Source organism: Herpailurus yagouaroundi, unplaced genomic scaffold (genome assembly GCF_014898765.1).
Source record: "Herpailurus yagouaroundi ecotype Mexico unplaced genomic scaffold, PumYag 163, whole genome shotgun sequence".
Taxonomy (NCBI): domain Eukaryota; kingdom Metazoa; phylum Chordata; class Mammalia; order Carnivora; family Felidae; genus Herpailurus; species Herpailurus yagouaroundi.
Genome location: NW_024412404.1, coordinates 54,223,206 through 54,250,965, shown reverse-complemented (window position 1 = coordinate 54,250,965; position 27,760 = coordinate 54,223,206). Strand labels below are relative to the sequence as shown.

Sequence of the window (27,760 nt, the reverse complement as noted above, 5' to 3'; positions counted from 1 at the left end):
TTCTGCTCGGCTTGGGAGGTCTCCGAACGGCCAGCTCAGATCCTCTGCGGCGCTGCCCTGCAGGGAAAGCCGCCGCCAGCCCATCTCTCAGGGGCGCGAGTGGAAGAACCACACTGCAGCAGAGGTAACAGGCAGGGACCGCGGCCAAAGAGCGGGGGAGGGGCTCATCGGGAGGACGGAGATCAAGAACACGCCACGCCACCTACGCCCGGCCTCCTTAGCCTTCAACGGGTGGCCCCAGGCATCCCCCCGGATCCGGTCCGCGGCTCCAGAAGTGACAGCCACGTGGCTCGAGGAGGAATGGAATGTTGGCCTGGGGGGCGGGGCTGGAAGGGCGCCCGGGAGGTGAAGAGGGACCCGAGCACGCGCGCCCGGGCGCCGGCTGCCAGGCGACACCGCCGGGAGCGAGCACGCTCCTGACGACACGCGCCGTTCGGCCAATGAGCGCGGGCCGGAGGGAGTGCCGCGCCGCCCCCTCCGTCCCGCCGCCGCCGCGGCCGCCGCCGCCACAGCAGCTGCCTCCGGGAGCGTTTGAGGAGTCGCGGGCCGCCGCAGGCTCGGGCGCCGCACCGCGCCGACCGGAGCCGCCGGACGAGGCCCGGGGAGCCGCTCGCGCCGACCCCGCCGCCCGATGTCCTCAAGATGGAGGCAGCGGGGGCGGCGACGTGAAGAGAGCGGCGCTGTGGGCTCGGGAGCGGGGGCCCGGGCGGCCCGGGCGGAGGCGGTGCCGGGATGGGGCTGCTGCTCATGATTCTGGCGTCGGCCGTGCTGGGCTCCTTCCTCACGCTCCTCACCCAGTTCTTGCTGCTGTACCGCAAGCAGCCCGAGCCGCCGCCGGACGAGGCGGCCCGCGCGGGCGACGGCTTCCGCTACCTCAAGCCGGTGCCGGGCCTGTCCCTGAGGGAGTACCTTTATGGCGGCGGCGGCGGGGCTGAGGAGCCCTCCGGCGGGCCCCCCGAGGGCGGCGCGACCCCGGCCCCCGAGACCCCCGCCCCGCCGACGCGGGAGACCTGCTACTTCCTCAACGCCACCATCCTGTTCCTGTTCCGGGAGCTGCGGGACACCGCGCTGGCCCGCCGCTGGGTCACCAAGAAGATCAAGGTGGAGTTCGAGGAGCTGCTGCAGACCAAGACGGCCGGGCGCCTGCTGGAGGGGCTGAGCCTGCGGGACGTGTTCCTGGGCGAGACCGTGCCCTTCATCAAGACCATCCGGCTCCTCCGGCCGGTGGTGCCCTCGGCCGGCGGAGAGCCGGACGGCCCCGAGGGGGAGGCGCTGCCCGCCACCTCCCCGGAGGAGCTGGCCTTCGAGGCGGAGGTGGAGTACAACGGCGGCTTCCACCTGGCCATCGACGTGGACTTGGTGTTCGGCAAGTCGGCCTACCTGTTCGTCAAGCTGTCCCGAGTGGTGGGGAGGCTGCGCTTGGTCTTCACTCGCGTGCCCTTCACCCACTGGTTCTTCTCCTTCGTGGAGGACCCGCTGATCGACTTCGAGGTGCGCTCCCAGTTTGAAGGGCGGCCTATGCCCCAGCTCACCTCCATCATCGTCAACCAGCTCAAGAAGATCATCAAGCGCAAGCACACTCTGCCGAGTTACAAGATCAGGTGAGAGGGAGGGGGTGGGGGAAGGACGCCCCGCAGCCACGTGGGGGGGGGAGGGGTAGGGGGGATGCCTAGCTGCCGGGAATCCGGGCCTGGGCGGGAGGCTGCCGCCTGCTTGGGAAGGGCAAGGGCAAGGGCTTATCCCCAGCTCCTGCTTTTCCGGGGAGCTCCCCGAGCCTGGCAGGACGGGACCCTAGATGAAGGCGAGGAGGGTGCACATCGCTTGCTCCCAGAGTGCAGGAATGTGAGCCAGAACCCTTTCCGCGTGTCCGTGGGCACTCAGGGTGCTGACGGCGTGGGCAGAAGCAGCGTATTGAAAGTGGAAGGGCGGTCCCCCTGATCCCCAGGAGGCGGCTTTGGGACTGTGGAGAAGCTGTTCCTTTTGTGGCTGCTGCATCGAGGCAGTTTTGCAGCATCACCTTGGCCACGTTGAGAAATTGTTCCTGGACACAAAGTACAGGCAAGAGAAGCGTGCCGATAGCCGGAGGCTCTCTCATTTGGCAACTGCAGGCCACTTTTGCAATGGCGCTTTGGCAACTTTCAGGGCAGAGGTGTGGTATCTGCTGTAAAGGATTACTTTCCCGCAGCAACTCGAAAGCCAAGTGGGGACCCAGTACGTAGCGTGATTCGCCGCGGATGTGGTGTTAATGTCTTCTGCCCCTTTGCGGTGGGTTCCCTAACGCAGACCTAGACCCTGCGCCTCTTACGGCAATTCCGGGTGCAAGTTTCTCAAACAGTACCCGGATCACCCTGCAAAAGGAATTTTAGTGATAGTGATTTTAACTTTTTGAAACTCTCCTGCATCTGGTGGCTTAATTTTACGTAGTATCCTGTTCTGATTAAATGGGCAAGGCGTTTCGTAGGGATAGGGGATTCATCTACTTTGGTCTGGTTTGTTGGAGCGGAAAGGGTCATACATGGCAATTCTGCATCAGCTGAATTTTTTTTTATCTCGCTTTCTGTCCTCTGCTTTTCTGTTCATTAAAATGTTTGACTCTTGGATTTTGTCCTTTCTTATAAAACTATGTCCATCTGGTACTTGCCTCACCTAGGGCCTTTTAGTGGAAGTTGCATATTTCTGGTTCACTGATTTTCTTCCACGATGTCAAGTAACAGCGACCCAGGGAATCCAGAGATATTTTATGTTTCAGTTTGATATGGATTATTGACTTGTGTATGTGGCAGATATACCTCACTAATTATGTTTTGTTTAGGCTTGTGGCACAGAGTGACAGCTTAAAACTGTTGACTGGCAGGAGAAATTTACTTTGTAATGGAAATATTTCCATAGATTTGCAGAGGGTGGCAAACTGGATGTTCACTGAGTTTGATTTCCTATTCTGTGAAGTAGAACATACTTTATGAAACCGACTCTTTAACTCTGGAATGTAAGTGACTAAATTATAAATGAGTTCTAGTGTTTAGCCAGTGAGATGTTTATTTATAGCAGTGTGTTGCTAAGAAAGTCTTAAGAAAAAGTCACAGATTTTGGTATTCTGTCTCAACTTCAACTCTGATGGTTTTGGGGTAACTTTCAGATAATAAAATTTGGCTCAGTTATAATTTGGGGTTGTGTGCAGATTAGCCAGTGGCAGTAAGGTTGGATATCATTTTGAGGTTTTGTTTTGTTTTGTTTTTTTAATGTAGACTTGGAATGCAGTTAAATCTCAAGGAAATTATGAATAGCATTATGGAGACATTAGTAGGGTTATTGCTTTGAAGACACTTTATCATCTGTATCATTGAATAGAATCACCATCTAAGGTACAGCAAAATTGCTTTCATTTACTGTATCTTACGGGATTTTTTAAAACCATGGCATGTGTTTGGTTATATATGACAGTTCCAGTTTTAAACCTTACACATTAAATGATCACCTCTAGAAATGTACACGTTTGTGCTCTTTATATCAGAAGGCATTTCAGTGGTCAGTCAGTAAATACTGCACAGAACAAATCTCGCACTGCAAATATTCGTTGTACACCTATGTGCTTATTATTGTTTAGTGTCAGGGCTTCAATGCTGAGCAGCCTCAACCCTGGTGGAGCTTAAAGTTTAATGAGAACTGAATTAGCCATACTTACTATGACTTAACTAGAATGTGATCGGTGGGGGCTGGGGTTTGAAGTAACAAGGCAGCTGATTTTAGTTTAGTAAAAGAAAATAATAGAAGTGTGAGGATGAAAAGGGCTGCTTCAGAAAGTGTTAAGTTCTCTTGTCTGTGTAGCTCTTCTGCCAGAAGTATTTTAAACTACTGAGGTTGTGGAACGGATTCAAATTTCAGTTAAGAGAATGAATTAAAATACATTTAAGATGTATCACAATTCTCATAACGAGAATTAAAGTAGCTAGTGTTTACCCTTTTATATGGTTGAGGGAGTGGTGCTCAAAGTAGTTAAACTTGCTTAAGGTCACACCGCTGTCCTGGAGGGAAATCCAGCCCTGATAAAGCCAGAGCTGCCCTTTTTCCTTCAACTCTGTCATCTTGTTCTTAAGGTTTTGTGTTTGTGTTTTTTTTTAAGTGTGCTATCAATATGACATGTGGAAGTACATTTACAAATTAACTGAGAACTCTGAGAAGAGTGTAACTACAGAGTTTTTTTTCTTAAATTGGAATTTTTTTTTAAGTTTAATTTTGAGAGAGAGAGACAGAGACAACGCGTGCACATGCTGGTGGCGCAAAGAGGGACAGTGAGAATCCCAAGCAGGCTCCTGGTGATCATGATCTGGGCCGAAATCAAGAGTCAGATGCTGACTGAGCCACCCAGGCACCCCTCTTAAATTGGACATTTGAGAGCAGATCCTTGAAGGGTTAAATCTTTGGGTGCTACCATACATAGTATTTCTATTTTAATCCATTTAAATGTTTAATCTATTTTGTTTCCAAATAGAAGGTCTATTTTATCCTTTAGAGCCGTCTAATCTACTTAGAGCTAAAGCAATAAAGAAAATTGTATGGGTCTTGGGATCCGTTGGCACTTATATAATATTCATCCTTGACAATTAACATTATGGTCACTTCTCCCCTCCTTTATTTGTTTTTCCATTTCATGTTGCTGAAGTGAAGGTGGCCCATCAGGAATGCCAGTTCCTGATGTCTCAATTTAGAGATTCAAAGTTCAAATGGTTGCTTTCTAAGGATTGCTATGATTAACACTTCATTTTACCCAACTAACACAGTTTGTAAAACATTATAACATTTTTTAAGAAATGAGTTGTAAGATGTATACAGTTTCTACATATTATAATTCTAGTTTTTACTGATACAATTCTAAATTCATTTCCCTCAAATGTTCATTTTTTCCTACAATGTACACTTTAAAATAGTAAATTAAAGTAGTACTTTTTAAAAAATTAGTCTTCAGGAGAGAAAGATTACCACAAATATTTTTGACTACATGGAGAATCCACCTTCAGTGTGCAATCTGAGTAATAGTCCAGGGGAGTTTAGAATTTGGGAGTCACATACTTGAGATTCTTCACGATGTTTTTGTTCCTAGAGTATCATTGCTGTGTCTTAGCACTAGTTGCATGTAGAAAGGCCAGATTCAGTTTGCAGGTACTTTTTATTCGACCTCACTGTATTTTTTTGTTTCTTAATTGCCAGTATCTAAAAACAGGAGATCTTGGGGGCACCTGGGTGGCTCAGTTGGTTAAGCTTCCAACTTTGGCCCAAGTCATGAGTTCGAGCCCCATGTTGGGCTCTCTGCTGTCTGCACAGCCAGCTTCGGATCCTCTTTCCCCCTCTCTCTCCCTCTTTCTGTCCCTCCCCCGCTCTCAAAAATAAATAAACATTGAATCAAAATCAAATAAAGATGGAATTCTGGGTTCTCTTAGGAAACATTGGAAGGAATGGCCTGCATTCCTTCTAGCAATAACAGGATGGAGAGGGAGGTCTAGTAGCAGCTGCAGGAAGTTCTTAGGCTTAGGTTTTAGTCCCCGCCTACTTAATGGTACTTGTCTGGCCCTGCATTGTATGAATTTGAGACCGTCCCTAAAGGGAGCAGTACTGTTCATAATCCGTGAAAATGGGAAGAGTTAATAGCTGGATAGTAAAAGGTGATTATTTTTACCCTTCTTTAAGCATTATTATCTTTCAAGGGACTTTCATTAAGCAATTTTATTTTACAAAAAGTATTGATATGTTGAATTAAAAAAATCATTCTGCCAGAAATTTTTTAAAAATCTCATGAAACATTTTCCGTTTCTGCAGTACAGTGATAGTAAGTACATAGTGGCTGCTTTTCACTTAAGTTTGGTGGCTTTTTGCTTTAGTGTGAAATAAGTCGTTAACTATGTAAGCATATACTTCTCTGATTGACAAATAAGGGGATATCTACTTAATGAGATTTGAATTTAACGAATGCATATGGAACAGTTATTTGGGAGAAAACTTCACTCTTCAAGTTCATAGAATATCTTCTGAACGTGACTGTTTTTGTCCTAACTGTTCTGTTCTTTTACTCCTGAAAAGCATTCTGCTCTGTATTTGTGGAAATTTTTCAAATATTCCTATAGACTAGGGACCAAAAGACCAGGTGTGTTTAGTTAGGTAGAGCTTTTTAGCATGTTGGTATTTACCTATATCTTCTCTAAATATACCATTAGTTTCAGAGGACTAAATTAGGCTTGGTCTGAAAAGCCTCATACTCTGTAATGTGGTTTGTAATTGAATTCCTTTCTCTTTTGTCTTCTGAGATGATGAAGAAAAACATTTACTCTGATTGTTAATTATAGCATTTTCATTTTACTGATTATTTGAAGTAAACATGGCTTTGAGTTATGTCTTAAAATTTTTCAAAGTAAATACACTGAAAGCTGTCAAAATAATTTGTAAGGTGTAATGTCCTATATTTACTCACTTTCTCTTTCATACTCTTTCTATATATGGACAACTTTATTTATTTATTTATTTTTTTTTTTTATGGACAACTTTTAAAAGGTGTCTTAGACTAGAAAATACTTGAAAATAGCCTCTAAAATCCTTAGTGATTATAGGAATCATAGTTTTACTTAATAACAATTAGTAGAAATACAGTCTTTGATTCTTGGGGAAAGTACAGACAAGGACATTATTGTATCACTCTAGGTGTTCTGGAATAATGATGGAGTAGCTAATTTTTTAATTGTGCTTTTACTTTTATTGCTGCTCAGATGAATATTTTTATATAAATAGAATTCAAGGACTATTGTCTTAGATAAATAAAATCATTTCTAAAATACTTATTTTCAGGGATGCCTGGGTGACTCAGTCGGTTAAGTGTGTGACTTCAGCTCAGGTCATGGTCTCGTGGTCCATGAGTTCGAGCCCTGCATGGTGCTCTGTGCTGACAGCTCAGAGCCTGGAGTCAGCTTTGGATTCTGTGTCTCCCTCCCTCTATGCCCCTCCCTCCCTCCCCCCCCCTCAAAAATAAATAAACATTGGGGCGCCCGGGTGGCTCAGTTGGTTAAGCATCCGACTTTGGCTCAGGTCATGATCTCATGGTTCGTGGGTTCAAGCCCCATGTCAGGCTCTGTGCTGACAGGTTGGAGCCTGCTCTGGATTCTGTCTCCCTCTCTCTCTGCCCCACCCCCACTTGTGCTCTCTCAAAAATGAATAAACATTAAAAAATTTTTTTAACTATATAAACATTAAAAAAATTAAAATACTTATTTTCATAACTGTTTCCTGAAGACTGTCATACCTAGCTAGTGTTGTGATAGGTATGGTGAAGGATAAAAATGGTTATAACAGGGGCGCCTGGGTGGCGCAGTCGGTTAAGCGTCCGACTTCAGCCAGGTCACGATCTCGCGGTCCGTGAGTTCGAGCCCCGCATCAGGCTCTGGGCTGATGGCTCAGAGCCTGGAGCCTGTTTCCGATTCTGTGTCTCCCTCTCTCTCTGCCCCTCCCCCATTCATGCTCTGTCTCTCTCTGTCCCAAAAAATAAACGTTGAAAAAAAAAATTTTTTTTAATAAAAAAATTTTTAAAAAATGGTTATAAAATAGTTAGCTGGTTAGTCTTTCTGGAGAAAACAAAGAACAATGGAAGCTCAACATAATGGCATTTTGGATGTATTTGAAACCTTCAGTTTTGTGAGGAATAGGAAGAGGAGATCAGTATCTCTGCTGATGACTTTGGGCTGTGTAGTATTTTGTAACCTTAGGGTCCCTGGTACATGTAAGTATACTTCAGCTGATGCTGGTTTTACTTCTTGCAAGTTGGGTTTTCTTAAGCTTCTTTGAATTATTATGATCTGGGCACTTATAACTATTTAGATGGAAAATAATGTATTGATAAATCTTTGCTCTAGAAATTTGATTCACACATTGAAGGGAGAAGAGTAATGACGAGGAGACTGTTAGATTCTCATCAGTAACGTGCAGGTTTGCTGGTTGTCCAGGAAAACTCCAGTTTGTTCCTGGAAATAGCCAAAACAGATCATTATAAAGTAGTTTGTATGGGAGGAGCATGCCTGCTGATCAGCACTTCATATTGACTTACAAGTACTACTAATGATTATCATATGAGGCAGGGGCAAGAATCATAAAATCAGTTTCCTAAACTATATGCCAGGCATTGTGTGGGCGGTTCAACATACTTGCTGCCTCACTTAATATTTAAAACTACTTTACGGGAGAGTTGAGTATCTCATTTTTAAAGATGTGGAAACTTGAGACTTAAGAGGGGGTTAGTGACTTTCTTGAAATCCTCAGGAAAAAGAAGAAAAAAGAAAAAGAAGTCTGGACTCCCAAAGCCCGTGCTGTGTTGTTTCGGCAGAGATCTCTAAAACAAGCTGGTATTAGGCCCATGAGTTAAGAATGGTTTTTACATTCTAAACTTTACATTTAAAGTTGTTCAGAGAACAATATGAAACAGACCATATGCACCCACAGATTCTAGAATATAAACTATCTGGCTCTTTATAAAAAAAAGTTTGCTCTAAACTCTTAAAAAAAGAAGAAACTAAAAAACAGGACAAAAGCTATGCTTTAAATGTCTACAGAAAAGGAGCAGATGTACATATATGTTGAAAGTACTTTTAAGCCTTTTTTTGAGGGTTTTATCTTTTTGGAAAGCTAATAAGAACTGTGGCTCTCTGCAGAAAAATGTATACACAGATTTTTGTTTAATTTCATGAAATTTATAGTCCTCTCCAAACCTGCCTGGAGTCCTTAGACTCCAGGTTGAGTAGTAAGTACAGACAGACAGGTACAACTTTGTTGCTGTAAGTATAACAAAACTAATGTGCTTAAATATTAAGCACTTTAATAATTTTGTTGGCCTTCTTAGAAGGTATACAGGATTCATATGGCTCAGACATTCCTAAAAAACCTCTATTCAAGAAAGTGTGACCAGTCTCTTTTTTTTTTTTTTCTCCTCTTAGTAAAATTCCATACAGCAGGCTGAGCCTTTTTGAATCAGTTGTTCAGTAAGAATATCTGACATTTCAAGTTAGAGTTTCTACCACTCAATACCATGTTTAGAAGTTAAATATTGCCCTTACATTTCTTCCTATCATATTCTCCATTTTCTCAGAACAATGTCACCAGGAAACAAGTGCAGTTAAATCCCTTTGTTCTGTTTCTGGAGTCCTAGGACCTACCAGCACTTTTGGCATGGCATCAGAGCACATCCTACTTCACTGGAGAGTCATAAAGCAACTACCTAGTTATTAGTAGAAGTTTTACAGAAGTTTAGTTTGAAAATGTTCCTTGCCAAATTGCTAAGACTCGGATAAAACCACATACTTATGGTAGTTGTAGTAGGGAAGAAGGAGGTATAGGTGTTAATTACTTACCTTCAGATGAGTAGAAATGCAGGTGCTAAGTAGAGACTGCCACTACTATGGAATTATTTTATTCTTTTGGGTTGAGGCCAGAGAGAAGTACTTAGTTGTCTGTCTCAGTCCATAGAGCTTTGGGGATAATATGTACCTGACTTCACTCTCCCAAGCAAGAACCCTTGAACAAAGGGCTTTCTCTTCCCTGGTTTCAGTTTTCATATCTGTAAAATGGAAACAAGTAGTATCTATCTAATTGGAGATATTAAATGTCACATATAGGACACCTACTGAATAAACTTCCGTATCTTTGGTTTAGTAACTAAGTGAATACACGTTTATTGATTATCCTATATCTGTCAGACATTTTACTAGAGATATGTCAGATATTTGCTAGGTGACACATTAAACTTGTTTCCCCTTTCAAAGGTATGTGTGGGTCTAACTCATTCACCACTTTACTTCACTCCTGGCCATGTCTCCAGCTCTGACCTTATCTTCTATAACTCTTCTTTCACTTAGTCTGTTCTGGCCTCCTGGCTGTCCTCACACTCCAAGCATGCGCCCATCACAAGGGCCTTCCTGGTTTTACTTCAGGAATGTTTTTCCCACAGACAGCCGAAGAGCTCACAACATCATTTTTCTTGTCCCTGCCTAAATAGCGTCTTTTCATCATCCTACAGAAAAAAGCACGTTAGCCCTTTAAATGCAGAACTTTTTTGTGTGTGTACGAACTTGTGTGTGTGTGTGTGTGTGTGTGTGTGTGTGTGTGTGTGTGTGTGTAGATAGAAATTGCCCAGATCCTGAGAGTATGCTTGATAGATTTTCACAAAGTGACCTCAGCTATGTAACTGAAGTGCTGGAATTTTGAGTTCAGTCTAAAGAATTCTGTATCCTTTGAATTTCATAAACAAATGTACAAAACATTTTAACCTTTTTTTAAAAAATGGTGTAAGGTTGTCATTATAAACACAGTTAGGCTGCTAGTTTGTAACCTAAATTCTGACTGTAAAGTCAGTATTGAAGAGGAGCGCCGCGCACATGCGCGCGCGCACACACACACACACACACACACACACGCACACACCATACTACATCACACCACACATAACACAAATAATGCTGATGAAAATCTCCAGCAATTCATAGTTCTGAGTTAAGGTCTGTTGGGCACCTTATGGGCACCAGCTCTATTTCCACATGCAAACAAAAACAAAACCTGCATGTGTTTGCAACTTTCTCTGACCCTCCAGAAGCTGTGGCTTTCAATTTCGTATTCTTAGGAAAGGTCAGTATAGATAAACTGTAGATGATCCTTTCCTTGGACTGATAAAGAAAAACAGAACTGATTTTCGCTGGTCTGGTCCATAATTTTTTCATGAAACCAGCAGACTGCTTTAGAACATGTATTTCTTTCTTCTTTAATCAGTACATTGGGTATTTATGCCCATGAATTCTTCATGTATTGTCTGGAGAATAGAGGTGATGATATGGTGAGTAGAGTATTGAGATGTCTATGCTTTGGTTTGCATATCTTTGAGAAAAGAGCTAGAAAATGGCCCACTGCCCAGCATAATTAGTTCTTGTTGGCATGCACTTAAAAACAAGAATGCTATGATTAGCACAATAAAAATGTTTTGATTGAGTATTTTCCTTTGTATTAAGTACCTGTATGTGTACTTGGTTCACTGGCAAGGTACATGCCAGTGAAACAGGTATTTGTGACCTCAGATGTTTAGAAGCCATTTCTCATAGGATCAGCTCCCACATCCTTCCTAATTGTAATCTGCAATTGTAAGCGATTTTTGCTGTAAAATCTTAAATAGTGATAAGACATATTTTTATTTAGTAGCTGGCTATACGAATCTATATTTGAAAAAATAACTGTGCTCTGTTCTTAGATACAGCTATTTCATTTAGGCATCAATATCTACCAAATAATGCCTCTGGTGTTTGTGTTATGTGCTTACTCTCCTTTTCACGCGATAGTCTTTCGTGTGTACTAGATTATGCTCATACTCATCACTAAGGATGATTGTGGTTGCTGACTACGCAGTCTCTGCTACCTTAGTTATTTGGTCAAGCAAGTGAATAATTCAGAGCTTTTAGTTCTGTGAAACTTGCTGTGGCTGAAGTAAGAGCCATTCTATTATAGCTAATTTCACTGTATGATAATCATTTTTATAATGCACTAAAAGCCTTATTTTGTTCTTACCATTAAGTATAATCTGTAAGATTTAGGACAGGTGATGTTTGGTCTATTCTAATATTTGGAAAGGTTATTAGTTCTCAGTATTTAACTTTGGGTTTTAGTCAGGACTCCATTGCAAACTTTTGACATAGGAAGAATTGAAATGTTTGTAGCAAACTGTGTGTCCTTCATTTACTAATACTGGAGTGGCAGATAGTACAGATTGAATTTAGTTCAGGTATTCTGAAATTAGTGACGTCTAAGGAGAAAATTCCTGACAGTCTTAGTCTGTAATAAAGCCCATGAATACAATTTATCTAAATTTTAAGCCATTTTTTAGTAAACTATTTTTTTTTAATATTTGAGTAAGTTACTCAAAATGTTTGGAATTCTTAATGCTATCAATTTAGGATTTGGACTCCATTATTCTGAGAATCATGCTAGTCAACAGCATTTATTAGGCCACAGTCTGTGCTGTTAACTGTTGGGGTGTCTTGGGGATGCTCTGTGCTCTTACGGTTTCTCTGGAAAGTAGCTTAGCCTCTTTGCCCTGAAACTGTAGGATTAGATGACTGGGAATTACTTTTGTATTTCTGAAATTACTGTTGATTTGTTGATTTAGTGTATCCTTGGGTAAGTCTTGCAACTTGTTATTTTTAAGACTGAATGAAAATTAAAGTTTTTAAAATTTTTAGAAAAAATTATGTAATTATGAGGTGGCATTATTATTCACTTATCTGTTATTTCTGCAGAGGTCTCATGTTTGGATTTCTCTCAAATATACAGGTACAATTCTTCTTAAAAATATTTACTAAGTTAAAGAAATATTTAATAAGTTCCAACTTGAGGTAAGAGAAGCAGAGATACAGATAATATTAAAACCATTTATACTTCAGAATATGCTTTGCTACTTTTATTTGGATAGAGAAAACTTAGGAGAAAGCTGGACAGTTATAACCTTAAAGCATTAACTTTCTCCTCGTTTCTCGTTTAGATCTTTTCCTCCATGTCTTGAATGGAGTTTTTGTCCATTTGATGCATCTCACTGGCTTAAGAAGACCTGACCTCTGTATTATATACTTCATTTTTCATGTCTTTATCATAGTAGGGAGGTGATAATTTTGCTTTAAGAGGTTTTCTCTTCCTCTATCCACTAGAGTTTAGAAGAGATTCAATTTACCCCATAAATGTGTGGTACCATCTTTGTCCAGGGCACTACACATTGCAAAGAGATTTAGTGGTAGGAGGGAATAAATAAAACACTCCTTCCTTAAATTTTTTTTTAATCCAGTAGTGAGAAACAGTGTACTTAAAGTAAGATAACAGGTTAGAACTTAGAATTGAAGAATTGCCATGATAGCTGTTAACTTTTTCTGTGAAGTTTTTAACTCTGTAGTTTTCTTTTTTCTTTTCTTAAGTGTATTTCTTTATTTGAGAGAGAGAGGAGAGCATGAGCTGGTGAGGGGCAGAAAGAAAGGGAAAGAGAGTGAATCCCAAGCAAGCTCTGAGCTGACAGTGAAGGAGCCCAACATGGGTTTGAGCTCACGAACCGTGAGATCATGAGCTGAGCTGAAACCAAGAGTTGGACTCATAACTGACTGAGCCACCCAGGCGCCCCACTCAGTGAGTGGTTTTCAGAGTGTGGTTTGAGGACCGCTTTGGATCTCCACGACCCTTACAGGAGGAGTCTACCATGTCAAAACGATTCTCATGGTAATACAGAAATGCTATTTGCCTTTTTCAGTGCCATTCTCTTACAAGGTACAGTGGTGTTTTCCAAGAGTTATATGATGTGTGAGGACATCATCACCCAGACAGTTGATGGAATGTGAGCTTGTGGATTCTTATGTGTAAAAGTGTTATTTTTAATTTCTAACGTGGTAGATGTCTATATAACCCATAAACAATGGGTCTTTGGAGTCCTTAATGATTTTTAAAATGTGTAGGGGTCCTGTGAACCAGGTATTTGAGAACTGCTGATATAATCTCAAATGTGTTTATTTTTACCGTTTATAAAGGAGGAACCTCTGTTGCCTCGCTTCCTGAGTCAGCTTGAATGAACATTTTGAACATTTCAAACATACATTTTCATTTGATTTATAGTATTTACATCTTGGTGTTGTAAGGAGCACAGATTTGAGTGGATCTGTTGCAGTTATGATTGTACCATTGTGATCACCGACCGATCACAGAAAGCCACTTGAACTTCCTCATCCTTAATTTCTTCATCTATAAACTAAGACTTACAATGCCGTATGTTGTTATGAATCATAAGAATCACAGATGTACGTGAAGGTATTATATAATTTATAGACATGCTAGAAACCAATAAAATAGTAACTTTTATATTCTCTTACTCTAATAAAGTGTGTGTTGGGGGAGCTGGCAGAGAGGAGTGGGGATTTGAATTTGAGGACAGCTCTTTTCATGGTTCTGCCTGGCCCCCCCCCCCCCAGCTTTGTGAAAGCTGAGGATTTCAATTTCATTCATCACAGGCTATGGTAAGGGACCCTCACTTTGTGAGTTGCGATGAACACAAAAACATAGGAGATTTATCAGACGTGGTCAAGAGGATTGCTTTGGTTCCCTGAGCGACTCCTCTCATTTGATACTTTGTCTCTCTGGTGCGTAGGATATCGGTTAACATTGACTCACCTTTGAGTCACCACCTATTGAGTTCTCTTGTGAGGGACCTGTGGCCTCTGTCACCACTCTTTTTGTTCAGTGTATATGTAAAACTACCTCAGAGAGTTGTGAAGCATTTTAGATCTTGATTCTTCTATGCAGAATTAGGAGTTTGGGATAAAAGTGAACATTTTGTATGAAGTTGAAGGTATATAGATCCTCTGGGGGAAGTTTTGATAACTGGGTTTGTTGTCCTTGTTAGTTTCATAATTGTTCACCACTACTTTTTTCTCCTTGGGAGTACAGGAATTGCAATCCTCTTCCAAAGTGTAGATTTGTCAGCGTGGTGCACATGCAGGAATTCCATAAATGGAACAATTCTCCATAGGTTTCCTTAAGTTGGTGTCTGACTATATTCAGTTTTCACATATACTTTAGTTATATAAGTTATGAAGTTTAATGATGCAGAGGTAGAAAGGGAACACCTAGGGTAGGGAGGCCCTACTGGCTATTGTTAATTTGTTTCCTTGCACTTGCAAGTTGATATCCTCTCAAAGGGCACAATTTTTAAAAAACCAACTGGTATCACGACTGAAGTCATGGCCATGTGGAATCTAAAATCCAAGGAAGACAAACAGCTGTGACTTTGAACATCAGACTTGGTGAACGCACACTCCCGAAATGGTTCTTTGTGGAAGGGAAGGAGTTGGCCCTGTGTTAAGTCTCTGGGAGATCAGCCTTAAAATAGATAAATAGAAAATTTGATAGGAAGTATTTGTAGAGCCCCTCACTGTGCCCACTGCTTTATGTGAACTTTCTCATCTCATCCTTAAAATAACCTTATTAAGATAGGTAATAATTATTATCTTACTTTTACAGATGAAGAAACTGAGGCTTTGAGAGTTGAAGTAGCTTGTCCAAGGTCTTAAAGCTAGTAAATGTAAGAACCAAAATTCAAAACCAAGCACCGGCTCTAAAACCTGTGTGCCTAACACTGCTTTAAACTGCCTCGTCAAAAAGAAGCTGAGGAGTGAGGGATGAACAATGCTTTTTATTATTTCACGTAGTCCTTGTAACAGCTCTGAGGTAGGTATAATTATTATCCTTTTTCATATGAGGAAACTGAGGCTTAAAGTCACACTGTGCTCAAGGTTATATTACTGGCAAGTGGCAGAACAGAATCCCAAGCCAAGCTGTTCAAGCTCCAGAGTCTGCTCCTGATCCTGTTCTCCAATAGCTGTTGCATATGTTTCTTTCCTTCAGGCAGCTGGCGATTTAGTTGGGAGGAGGGGGTGGTGTGAGGGAGAACCAGAGAGAAACAGACATGTAAACAGGGTGATTAGGGGCATAATAGAAGCGTGTAGAAAGTGCTTTTGGAACACAGGCGAGGAAGCAACAGCAGGTGGAGCCTGCCCTTTACAGAGAGGAGGTGAGTGGCGGAAAGGGGCTCACCACGCAGGACTACCTCGGGAATCACAGCGCTTAGCAGGCAGTCTCTCGGGAGAAATGATGTGGCAGTCCTGACCTCGGTAAGCTTGGGGGAGCTCGGTGTGCGAATGGCCTTTGATGTATCGGTTGAATTGTCCAAGTAAAATTGGAACTTTGAAATGTAGGTATAGAAAAGTAAGAGTATTTTGAGCCACACGTGCTTTGTTTTCCCTCTAGCTTACATGGAGTTTTGTGTTAGTGTGCCATAGTTTGCACAATAATGCGCACCAGGGAAGTTACGGGCAGCTGAGGTTTTGTGATACTTAAATAGTCATTTTTTAAAGGAATACTGTGCTACCTCTGAAGAAGGGTAAGTAGAGAAACGTTTTGAAGATGATCACCCCTGCTTTATCTAGTTTATATATTTGGTTTAGGAGAATTTAAAGCACACTTAGGTTTTCTGGCTCCTAATGCAAGAGAGCCAAGACTGTCAGACTGAAAGGCAAAAAACACACAATTCCCAGTTGCCTCTTGAGAACTGCTCGTTCTACTCTCTTCCTTAGGCAGGATGTAGTGTTGTTTATATTCCCAAGCCTGAAACAAGACTGTGGTCTTTTGAGTCAGTAAGCACATTGGTGGAAAGGGATGAGATGACGTTTGGGCTGACCAGTAAAGGATAGTTTATCTTTTTTTTTTTAATTTTTTTTTTCCAACGTTTATTTATTTTTCGGACATAGAGAGACAGAGCATGAACGGGGGAGGGGCAGAGAGAGAGGGAGACACAGAATCGGAAACAGGCTCCAAGCTCCAAGCCATCAGCCCAGAGCCTGACGCAGGGCTCGAACTCACGGACCGCGAGATCATGACCTGGCTGAAGTCGGACGCTTAACCGACTGCGCCACCCAGGCGCCCCAAGGATAGTTTATCTTTAGACATGGGGTGATGGGATGGAGGTATGGTTTGGTGGAAGAAATAGCAGAAGGAACTGAATCAGGACATTGGATGGTATCTTTAAGGATTCCCTGAGGAAGCAGGTTTGATGAGACTTGAGCATGGAGAAGGAAGAAAACCAGGCTTTGTGTGCCTATTACATGTTGGGAGCCCCACTATTTCACGTGTGAACTCTCTAAGTCTTTGTAATTGTCCTATGAAGTAGCTTTTTACTTAAAGAAGCAGAAGGCTTTTGTTTTGGATTTAAAAATACTTTTTTTAAAGAAGAGGAAACCTGACTTCAGAAATCCTAGCCTTGTAAGTCACTAGTGAAAACCCGAACCAGGCCAATGGGGAACACCGAACAAGAGTAGAAGAGACATCTCACCAGTACATAGAAGGGAATGGAGGTGGAACGGATGGGTTGCGAGAAGGGAAAGAGTAAAAGGTAACTTCAGGTTTCCAAGTGTCTATGAAGTCGGTGGTGCCAGTAAGAGAAAACAGGAGAGAAGGAGCCAGTTTCAAGAAAAGGTGTCTAATTTACTTTTAGGCATCAATATATAGAACTTGTAGAAGCAGTGAGAACAAATGATGTTGCTAAAGAAAGTATAGAAGAGAAAGGAGAAAGAAGAGAGAACTGAAATTGTTTTAGTATACTGAATAGACCTCTTCTAATTCTTCATTAGGGAAGATTTAAAACTTATTCAGAAGTTAAGAGAGTAGTTCAGTAAACCCCCATAGTTTGTAGCAGACAGTCATTAACTTATGGCCACTTTGGGGCATCACTGCTCTCCCCTGATTATTTTGAAAAAAATCTCTTGGAGTTGGCCTTGCATGATTCTTATTTTTGTGTTTCTTTTCATGACACCTTCCCTCCTTGACAAAGCCTCGTCCAACCTCTACTTGAGTATTTCTAGAGATAGAAGGTATGCAGTGCATTGAGATAGCTGTGCCTTTTTTTTTTTTTTACTAGCTCTAATTGTTAGGAAGTTTTCCCTTTTATTGAGTTGAAGACTTGAGCAGATTTATTACTTTGGCAAAGACACAGAGCCCATGCTGAAGTCAAGAGTAGATTTAGACCTCAGACTATTTTTATATTGGGTTTGTAGTAAACCCTTTTTCTCTAAAGATCACAGTGTTTGCAAACAGTTTTATTGCTGCCATGTGACAGAGATGTCACCAGCTGGCATTCAGGGTGCTTATAGAGCATTCTTGAAGAAACATCTTAGAGAAAAAACATATTTTAGACATTAAAAAAGATTCGGATCCACATATGAGAAGAAGGCTTGGCTTCTCTTGTAGGTGTAAAATTTGAATACTGTATATTTTTAAAATGTTACCAAAGTAATGTACATTTTTAAATTAAACATGTTTTTTTTAACTTTTACTAAAATACAACTCATCACTTAAAATGTGCACTATTATAAGATTCATTTCAATGCATTTTTACAAAGTGAACAGAACAGCATTCAGAACAAGCGATAGAATATTACCAGCAACCAGGAAGTCCCTTGAATGCCACCCAGTCACTACCCTCCCCTCTCTCAACGTAGCTCTCTTGACTTCTGTCACCATTGCTTTTGGGTTGGTTTTCTTCCTTTTTTTTTTTTTTTTTAAATCTGTTTTTGAACTTTATATAAATTGAGCCATGCTGGGTGCACACATCGTTTTTCTAGCTTCTTAGCTCAACAGTATGTTTGTGAAATTAATCCATGTTACTGTGCACGGATGTAGTTTGTTCATTATATTTGCTGTGGAGTATTCCACTGTGTGATTGTACTCAGTTTATCCCTTCTACTCGTGATGGACCATTGGATAGCCCTGTTATGAATATTCTTATACATGTCTTGTGGTGACCGTTTGTGCACATTTCTATTGGATGTATCTCGGAGTAGGTTTGCTGGGTCATGGGTTATGCATCTGTACCGGTTTAGTAAATATTGCCACAGAGTTTTCAAAGTAGTTACGATAGTCTACACTAGCAGTTTCACATCTTCAACATTTGGTATTGTCTTTTCATTTTAGTTAAAGTACATAATTTATTAAAACAATTTTTTTTAATTTTTTATTTATTTTTGAGACAGAGAGAGACAGAACATAAGCAGGGGAGAGGCAGAGAGAGAGGGAGACACAGAATCCGAAGCAGGCTCCAGGCTCCGAGCTATCAGCACAGAGCCCGACGCGGGGCTTGAGCCCACAAACCAGGAGATCATGACCTGAGCCGAAGTCGGATGCTTAACTGACGGAGCCACCCAGGCACCCCAAGTTAATGTACATAATTTAAAAATCAAATTAAAAAATCACATATGACAGGACTTAGTATGAAAGTCAGCAGTCACTTCCCTAAATCCTCTACTTTCCTAACAGAAGTCATACTCTTCAGAATCAACCATTTGTAACTGTTTCTTTAACAAGTTTTAAGAGGTGCTGATTAAGAACACAGATTTGGGAGCCTGACTGCTTTGATTCTTATCTTGATTCTTACTGCTTACTAGCTTTATAGCTTCTGTGTCTCCATTTCCTCATCTACAAAATGAGAATTCATTACATCTCATAGAATTATTAAGAATTAATCATTGTAATGCTTGTTATACAGTAAGCACTTGGTAAAGTTAGCTATGCTAATTAATCATGGCGTTACCTCTTTATTGCTCAGCAATGTCCCATTGCTGTTCTTGATTTAACAACGTCAGACACTGTCTGTTGATTGACTTCCTTCTGAGGTAGGTGAGGATTTAGCTAGGTGATGGCCTCTTGTGTCTTCCCTTCTGCCTTTTCCTGATTCAGCTATATCACTGTTTGCAGTTGATGCATTGAACTGCATCCTTATTTGTACATAATCAATAACATTTATGTTCTGTTCAGAGTTCTCTTCCTTGACCGGTCTATGTATTTACGTTGTTACTACGTCTGCATAATTTTTCTTTATTGTAGAGCTACCTAATATGCAGCTTTATGTTTCCTTCTCTGTATTCCAATTTCAAAATCTTTGTGCCATTCAAAACAATATGTCCCTACAGTCAAGTTTGAATTTTTTTTTTTTTTACCTAATTGCCTTAAACAAATTTTCAAGATTTAACTGAAAAATTAACTCTCCCTTCTCGTTCCTTCTGCCTATCTTATTCATTCCCCTTATTTCCTAGAGATCTTCTCAGAGCCTTCATCACCCATTTCAAACCAGGCTTGTCTCTTGGCTTGCCACACACCTGTCATCTGGGTTTAGGAGATCATTGCTTTCTGGACTTGGATCGACTCTTTTCTGGGTCGCTTCTTTCTTGGTTTATGCCCTCATTTTGCTGGCATTTATTTTCATGTAACTTTTTAATAAAGGATGCAGTCTCCAGCAGTCTCTTTGTTTTCTTCTGTACCTGTTTCCTTATCTGTGTGAAATGCAGAAATGATTTGCAGACTGTGCTTCCCCATGTTACTTTGTGGATCAAGCACAATAATATACGTGAAACCGTGAGCGTCCTTGCCAGGTACCTTCAGGCCAGGGTTAGCGTGTTATTCCAGCAGAAAACTGGGTGGCAATCAGATCAACCTCAGGGACTACAGACCAGGCTCTGGAGTTAACATTTGCGTTCTGTTGTGGACTGAATTGTTTCCCCCAGAATTGGTATGTTGAAGCCCTAACCCTCAGCGCAGCGGTATTTGAGGTGGGGCCCTTAAGGAGGTAATTAAGGTCCTTAAGTGAGGTCATAAGGATGGAACTCTAACCCAGTAGGACCAGTGTCTTTGTAAGAAAAGGAATGAACATCAGGAGTGGGTGTGCAGAGAGAAAAGCCATGAGAGATTACAGCAAGAAGGTGCCTGTCTTCAAGCCAAGGAGAGAGGCTCACTAGAAACCAAACCTCCTGGAGAGAGGGAAGATAGCGGCGTAGGAGGACGCTGGGCTCACCGCGCGTCCTGCTGATCACTTAGATTCCACCTACACCTGCCTAAATAACCCAGAAAACCGCCAGAGGATTAGCAGAACGGAGTCGCCGGAGCCAAGCGCAGACGAGAGGCCCACGGAAGAGGGTAGGAAGGACGGCGAGGCGGTGCGCGCTCCACGGACTGGCGGGAGGGAGCCGGGGCGGAGGGGCGGCTCGCCGGCCAAGCAGAGCCCCCGAGTCTGGCTTGCAAAAAGCGGAGGGGCCTGACGGACTGTGTTCCGACAGCAAGCGCGACTTAGCGTCTGGGAGGTCATAAGTTAACAGCTCTGCTCAGAAAGCGGGAAGGCTGGAGGACAAAGGGAAGGAGAGCTGCTGAGCCCCCGGACGACAGAGCTCAGTTTGGTGGGGAACAAAGGCGCTCGCCAGCGCCATCTCCCCCGCCCATCCCCCAGCCAAAATCCCAAAGAGAACCAGTTCCTGCCAGGGAACTTGCTCGCTCCGCGCAAACACCCAACTCTGCGCTTCTGCGGAGCCAAACCTCCGGCAGCGGATCTGACTCCCTCTTGCTGCCACAGGGCCCCTCCTGAAGTGGATCACCTAAGGAGAAGCAAGCTAAGCCTGCCCCTCCTGCCCCTGTGCACCTTGCCTACCCACCCCAGCTAAGACGCCAGATCCCCAGCATCACAAGCCTGGCAGTGTGCAAGTAGCCCAGACAGGCCACCCCACCCCACAGTGAATCCCGCCCCTAGGAGAGGGGAAGAGAAGGCACGCACCAGTCTGACTGTGGCCCCAGCGGTGGGCTGGGGGCAGACATCAGGTCTGACTGCGGCTCCGCCCACCAACTCCAGTTATACACCACAGCACAGGGGAAGTGCCCTGCAGGTCCTCGCCACGCCAGGCACTATCCAAAATGACCAAGCGGAAGAATTCCCCTCAGAAGAATCTCCAGGAAGTAACAACAGCTAATGAGCTGATCAAAAAGGATTTAAATAATATAACAGAAAGTGAATTTAGAATAATAGTCATAAAATTAATCGCTGGGCTTGAAAACAGTATAGCTGACAGCAGAGAATCTCTTGCTACAGAGATCAAGGGACTAAGGAACAGTCACGAGGAGCTGAAAAACGCTTTAAACGAAATGCATAACAAAATGGAAACCACCACGGCTCGGATTGAAGAGGCAGAGGAGAGAATAGGTGAACTAGAAGATAAAGTTATGGAAAAAGAGGAAGCTGAGAAAAAGAGAGATAAAATCCAGGAGTATGAGGGGAAAATTAGAGAACTAAGTGATACACTAAAAAGAAACAATATACGCATAATTGGTATCCCAGAGGAGGAAGAGAGAGGGAAAGGTGCTGAAGGGGTACTTGAAGAAATAATAGCTGAGAACTTCCCTGAAGCGGGGAAGGAAAAAGGCATTGAAATCCAAGAGGCACAGAGAACTCCCTTCAGACGTAACTTGAATCGATCTTCTGCACGACATATCATAGTGAAACTGGCAAAATACAGGGATAAAGAGAAAATTCTGAAAGCAGCAAGGGGTAAACGTGCCCTCACATATAAAGGGAGACCTATAAGACTCGTGACTGATCTCTCTTTTGAAACTTGGCAGGCCAGAAAGAATTGGCACGAGATTTTCAGTGTGCTAGACAGAAAAAATATGCAGCCGAGAATCCTTTATCCGGCAAGTCTGTCATTTAGAATAGAAGGAGAGATAAAGGTCTTCCCAAACAAACAAAAACTGAAGGAATTTGTCACCACTAAACCAGCCCTCCAAGAGATCCTAAGGGGGACCCTGTGAGACAAAGTACCAGAGACATCACTACAAGCATAAAACATACAGACATCACAATGACTCTAAACCCATATCTTTCTATAATAACACTGAATGTAAATGGATTAAGTGCGCCAACCAAAAGACATAGGGTATCAGAATGGATAAAAAAACAAGACCCATCTATTTGCTGTCTACAAGAGACTCATTTTAGACCTGAGGACACCTTTAGATTGAGAGTGAGGGGATGGAGAACTATTTATCATGCTACTGGAAGCCAAAAGAAAGCTGGAGTAGCCATACTTATATCAGACAAACTAGACTTTCAATTAAAGGCTGTAACAAGAGATGAAGAAGGACATTATATAATAGTGACAGGGTCTATCCATCAGGAAGAGCTAACAATTATAAATGTCTATGTGCCGAATACCGGAGCGCCCAAATATATAAAACAATTACTCATAAACACAAGCAACCTTATTGATAAGAATGTGGTAATTGCAGGGGACTTTAACACCCCACTTACAGAAATGGATAGATCATCTAGACACACGGTCAATAAAGAAACAAGGGCCCTGAATGAGACATTGGATCAGATGGACTTGACAGATATATTTAGAACTCTGCATCCCAAAGCAACAATATACTTTCTTCTCGAGTGCACATGGAACATTCTCCAAGATAGATCATATACTGGGTCACAAAACAGCCCTTCATAAGTTTACAAGAATTGAAATCATACCATGCATACTTTCAGACCACAATGCTATGAAGCTTGAAATCAACCACAGAAAAAAGTCTGGAAAACCTCCCAAAGCATGGAGGTTAAAGAACACCCTACTAACGAATGAGTGGGTCAACCAGGCAATTAGAGAAGAAATTAAAAGATATATGGAAACAAACGAAAATGAAAATACAACAATCCAAACGCTTTGGGACGCAGCGAAGGCAGTCCTGAGAGGAAAATACATTGCAATCCAGGCCTATCTCAAGAAACAAGAAAAATCCCAAATACAAAATCTAACAGCACACCTAAAGGAAATAGAAGCAGAACAGCAAAGGCAGCCTAAACCCAGCAGAAGAAGAGAAATAATAAAGATCAGAGCAGAAATAAACAATATAGAATCTAAAAAAACTGTAGAGCAGATCAACGAAACCAAGAGTTGGTTTTTTGAAAAAATAAACAAAATTGACAAGCCTCTAGCCAGGCTTCTCAAAAAGAAAAGGGAGATGACCCAAATAGATAAAATCATGAATGAAAATGGAATGATTACAACCAATCCCTCAGAGATACAAACAATTATCAGGGAATACTATGAAAAATTATATGCCAACAAATTGGACAACCTGGAAGAAATGGACAAATTCCTGAACACCCACACTCTTCCAAAACTCAATCAGGAGGAAATAGAAAGCTTGAACAGACCCATCACCAGCGAAGAAATTGAATCGGTTATCAAAAATCTCCCAACAAATAAGAGTCCAGGACCAGATGGCTTCCCAGGGGAGTTCTACCAGACGTTTAAAGCAGAGATAATACCTATCCTTCTCAAGCTATTCCAAGAAATAGAAAGGGAAGGAAAACTTCCAGACTCATTCTATGAAGCCAGTATTACTTTGATTCCTAAACCAGACAGAGACCCAGTAAAAAAAGAGAACTACAGGCCAATATCCCTGATGAATATGGATGCAAAAGTTCTCAATAAGATACTAGCAAATCGAATTCAATGGCATATAAAAAGAATTATTCACCATGATCAAGTGGGATTCATTCCTGGGATGCAGGGCTGGTTCAACATTCGCAAATCAATCAACGTGATACATCACATTAACAAAAAAAAAGAGAAGAACCATATGATCCTGTCAATCGATGCAGAAAAGGCCTTTAACAAAATCCAGCACCCTTTCTTAATAAAAACCCTTGAGAAAGTCGGGATAGAAGGAACATACTTAAAGATCATAAAAGCCATTTATGAAAAGCCCACAGCTAACATCATCCTCAACGGGGAAAAACTGAGAGCTTTTTCCCTGAGATCAGGAACACGACAGGGATGCCCACTCTCACCGCTGTTGTTTAACATAGTGCTGGAAGTTCTAGCATCAGCAATCAGACAACAAAAGGAAATCAAAGGCATCCAAATTGGCAAAGATGAAGTCAAGCTTTCGCTTTTTGCAGATGACATGATATTATACATGGAAAATCCGATAGACTCCACCAAAAGTCTGCTAGAACTGATACATGAATTCAGCAAAGTTGCAGGATACAAAATCAATGTACAGAAATCAGTTGCATTCTTATACACTAACAATGAAGCAACAGAAAGACAAATAAAGAAACTGATCCCATTCACATTTGCACCAAGAAGCATAAAATACCTAGGAATAAATCTAACCAAAGATGTAAAGGATCTGTATGCTGAAAACTATAGAAAGCTTATGAAGGTAATTGAAGAAGATTTAAAGAAATGGAAAGACATTCCCTGCTCATGGATTGGAAGAATAAATATTGTCAAAATGTCAATACTCCCCAAAGCTATCTACACATTCAATGCAATCCCAATCAAAATTGCACCAGCATTCTTCTCGAAACTAGAACAAGCAATCCTAAAATTCATATGGAACCACAAAAGGCCCCGAATAGCCAAAGTAATTTTGAAGAAGAAGACCAAAGCAGGAGGCATCACAATCCCAGACTTTAGCCTCTACTACAAAGCTGTCATCATCAAGACAGCATGGTATTGGCACAAAAACAGACACATAGACCAATGGAATAGAATAGAAACCCCAGAACTAGACCCACAAACGTATGGCCAACTCATCTTTGACAAAGCAGGAAAGAACATCCAATGGAAAAAAGACAGTCTCTTTAACAAATGGTGCTGGGAGAACTGGACAGCAACATGCAGAAGGTTGAAACTAGACCACTTTCTCACACCATTCACAAAAATAAACTCAAAATGGATCAAGGACCTGAATGTGAGACAGGAAACCATCAAAACCTTAGAGGAGAAAGCAGGAAAAGACCTCTCTGACCTCAGCCGTAGCAATCTCTTACTCGACACATCCCCAAAGGCAAGGGAATTAAAAGCAAAAGTGAATTACTGGGACCTTATGAAGATAAAAAGCTTCTGCACAGCAAAGGAAACAACCAACAAAACTAAAAGGCAACCAACCGAATGGGAAAAGATATTTGCAAATGACATATCGGACAAAGGGCTAGTATCCAAAATCTATAAAGAGCTCACCAAACTCCACACCCGAAAAACAAATAACCCAGTGAAGAAATGGGCAGAAAACATGAATAGACACTTCTCTAAAGAAGACATCCGGATGGCCAACAGGCACATGAGAAGATGTTCAGCGTCGCTCCTTATCAGGGAAATACAAATCAAAACCACACTCAGGTATCACCTCATGCCAGTCAGAGTGGCCAAAATGAACAAATCAGGAGACTGTAGATGCTGGAGAGGATGTGGAGAAACGGGAACCCTCTTGCACTGTTGGTGGGAATGCAAATTGGTGTAGCCGCTCTGGAAAGCAGTGTGGAGGTTCCTCAGAAAATTAAAAATAGACCTACCCTATGACCCAGCAATAGCACTGCTAGGAATTTATCCAAGGGACACAGGAGTACTGATGCATAGGGGCACTTGTACCCCAATGTTCATAGCACTCTCAACAATAGCCAAATTATGGAAAGAGCCTAAATGTCCATCAACTGATGAATGAATAAAGAAATTGTGGTTTATATACACAATGGAATACTACGTGGCAATGAGAAAAAATGAAATATGGCCTTTTGTAGCAACGTGGATGGAACTGGAGAGTGTGATGCTAAGTGAAATAAGCCATACAGAGAAAGACAGATACCATATGGTTTCACTCTTATGTGGATCCTGAGAAACTTAACAGGAACCCATGGGGGAGGGGAAGGAAAAAAAAAAAAAAAAAGAGGTTAGAGTGGGAGAGAGCCAAAGCATAAGAGACTGTTGAGAACTGAGAACAAACTAAGGGTTGATGGGGGGTGGGAGGGAGGAGAGGGTGGGTGATGGGTATTGAGGAGGGCACCTTTTGGGATGAGCACTGGGTGTTGTATGGAAACCAATTTGACAATAAATTTCATATATAAATTAAAAAAAAAAAAAAAAAAAGAAAAGAAACCAAACCTCCTGTCGCCTTAGTGGTGGACTTCAGCCTCCAGAACTAGGAGAAAATACATTTCTGTTTAAGCCACCCAGCGTGTGGTATTCTGTTTGGGCAGCCCTAGCAGGCTAATGCTGGTTTTGCTTTCAGTGTGTAGGATTTATGAGGCCTCTACGACTGTTGCTTTATGTACAGTGTGCTAATGCCTTGTTTGGGGGCTGTTGTAAGTATTAGGTGAGCAAATAAATGCTTTGAGTCAGTACCTGATATAGTGACTATTCAATAAATCTTTGTTTTTCATAAGCCTTAAAAGTGGCTCTAAGTTTTTTTTAACAGAGGTGTGTCGTTTATGGTTTTATTTCTTATTTAAATACCAAACATTTACATATCAAAGCAATGACAAAAGAAATTATTTCTGGGTAAACTGGGTTGGGATTTTTGTTTTTCTTTTTTCTTTTTTTAATTTTTTGTTTTATGTTTGTTCATTTTTGGAAGACAGAGACAGAGCACAAGCAGGGGTGGGGCGGAGAGAGAGGGGGACACAGAATCCAAAGCAGGCTCCAGGCTCCGAGCTGTCAGCACAAAGCCCGACATGGGGCTCGAACTCACAAACCAGGAGATCATGACCTGAGCTAAAGTGGGACATTCAACCGACTGAGCCACCCAGGCGCCTCCTGGGTTGGGATTTTTCTTAATAGCTTTCTTTATTCAGATATAATTCATATTCCATAAACTTACGTTTTTAAAGCTTACATACTAGTGACTTTTAATATATTCACAGATATGTATGACCATCACCACAGTCCATTTTAGAAGTTTTATCACCACAAAAAAGAAAACCCCGTACCCTTCAGCTATCCCTCTCCTAACCCCCCTACCACCCCAACCCTAAATATGAATGTACTTTCTGCCTCTATAGATTTCCCTATTCTGGATTTTTATATGAATGGAATCATATAATTTGTGGCTTTGGGGCTTACTGGTTGCCTCTGTTATTTCTGTGTTTTTTCCATTCCCCTCTTTCTTTCCTCCTCTCTTCTCTCTTTCCCTTACTTTGGCACTCCCATTATGTGTGTTGGTGTGCTTAATGGTCTCCTAGATTTCTCTAAGACTCAGTTCATTGTTTGTTGTTATTTTTCCTTGGCTGTTCTTTGGCTTGTGTAACTTCTGTTGCTCTATCTTCAAATTCATTAAGTCTTTTCTTCTGTCAGTTCATATTTATGGTTGAGAACCCTTTTGGTGGTGAAATCTTTTTCTTTCTTTTTTTTCTTTTCCTTTTTTTTTTTCTTTTTTTTCTTTTAGAGAGAGAGCAAGAATCTCAAGCAGGCTCCATGCTGTAGGGTTCCATCCCACAGCCCTTGGTTGGGATCATGACTAGAGCCAAAATCAAGAGTCAGATGCTCGACCAACTAGGCCACCCGGGTTTAGTGCGTTACTC

General features: G+C 41.9%; 1 protein-coding gene across 1 annotated transcript in view; it reads left to right on the top strand.

Moving 5' to 3' along the window:
* Window positions 1-506: 506 nt before the first annotated feature.
* PDZD8 (PDZ domain containing 8) overlaps window positions 507-27,760 on the top strand; it is an 85,496-nt gene continuing 58,242 nt past the window's right edge. Inside the window, exon 1 of the mRNA XM_040486582.1 lies at window positions 507-1,601. Within this exon, the coding sequence (XP_040342516.1) occupies window positions 733-1,601 (869 nt within the window). The 5' untranslated portion in view covers window positions 507-732. The remainder of the gene's footprint in view (window positions 1,602-27,760) is intronic.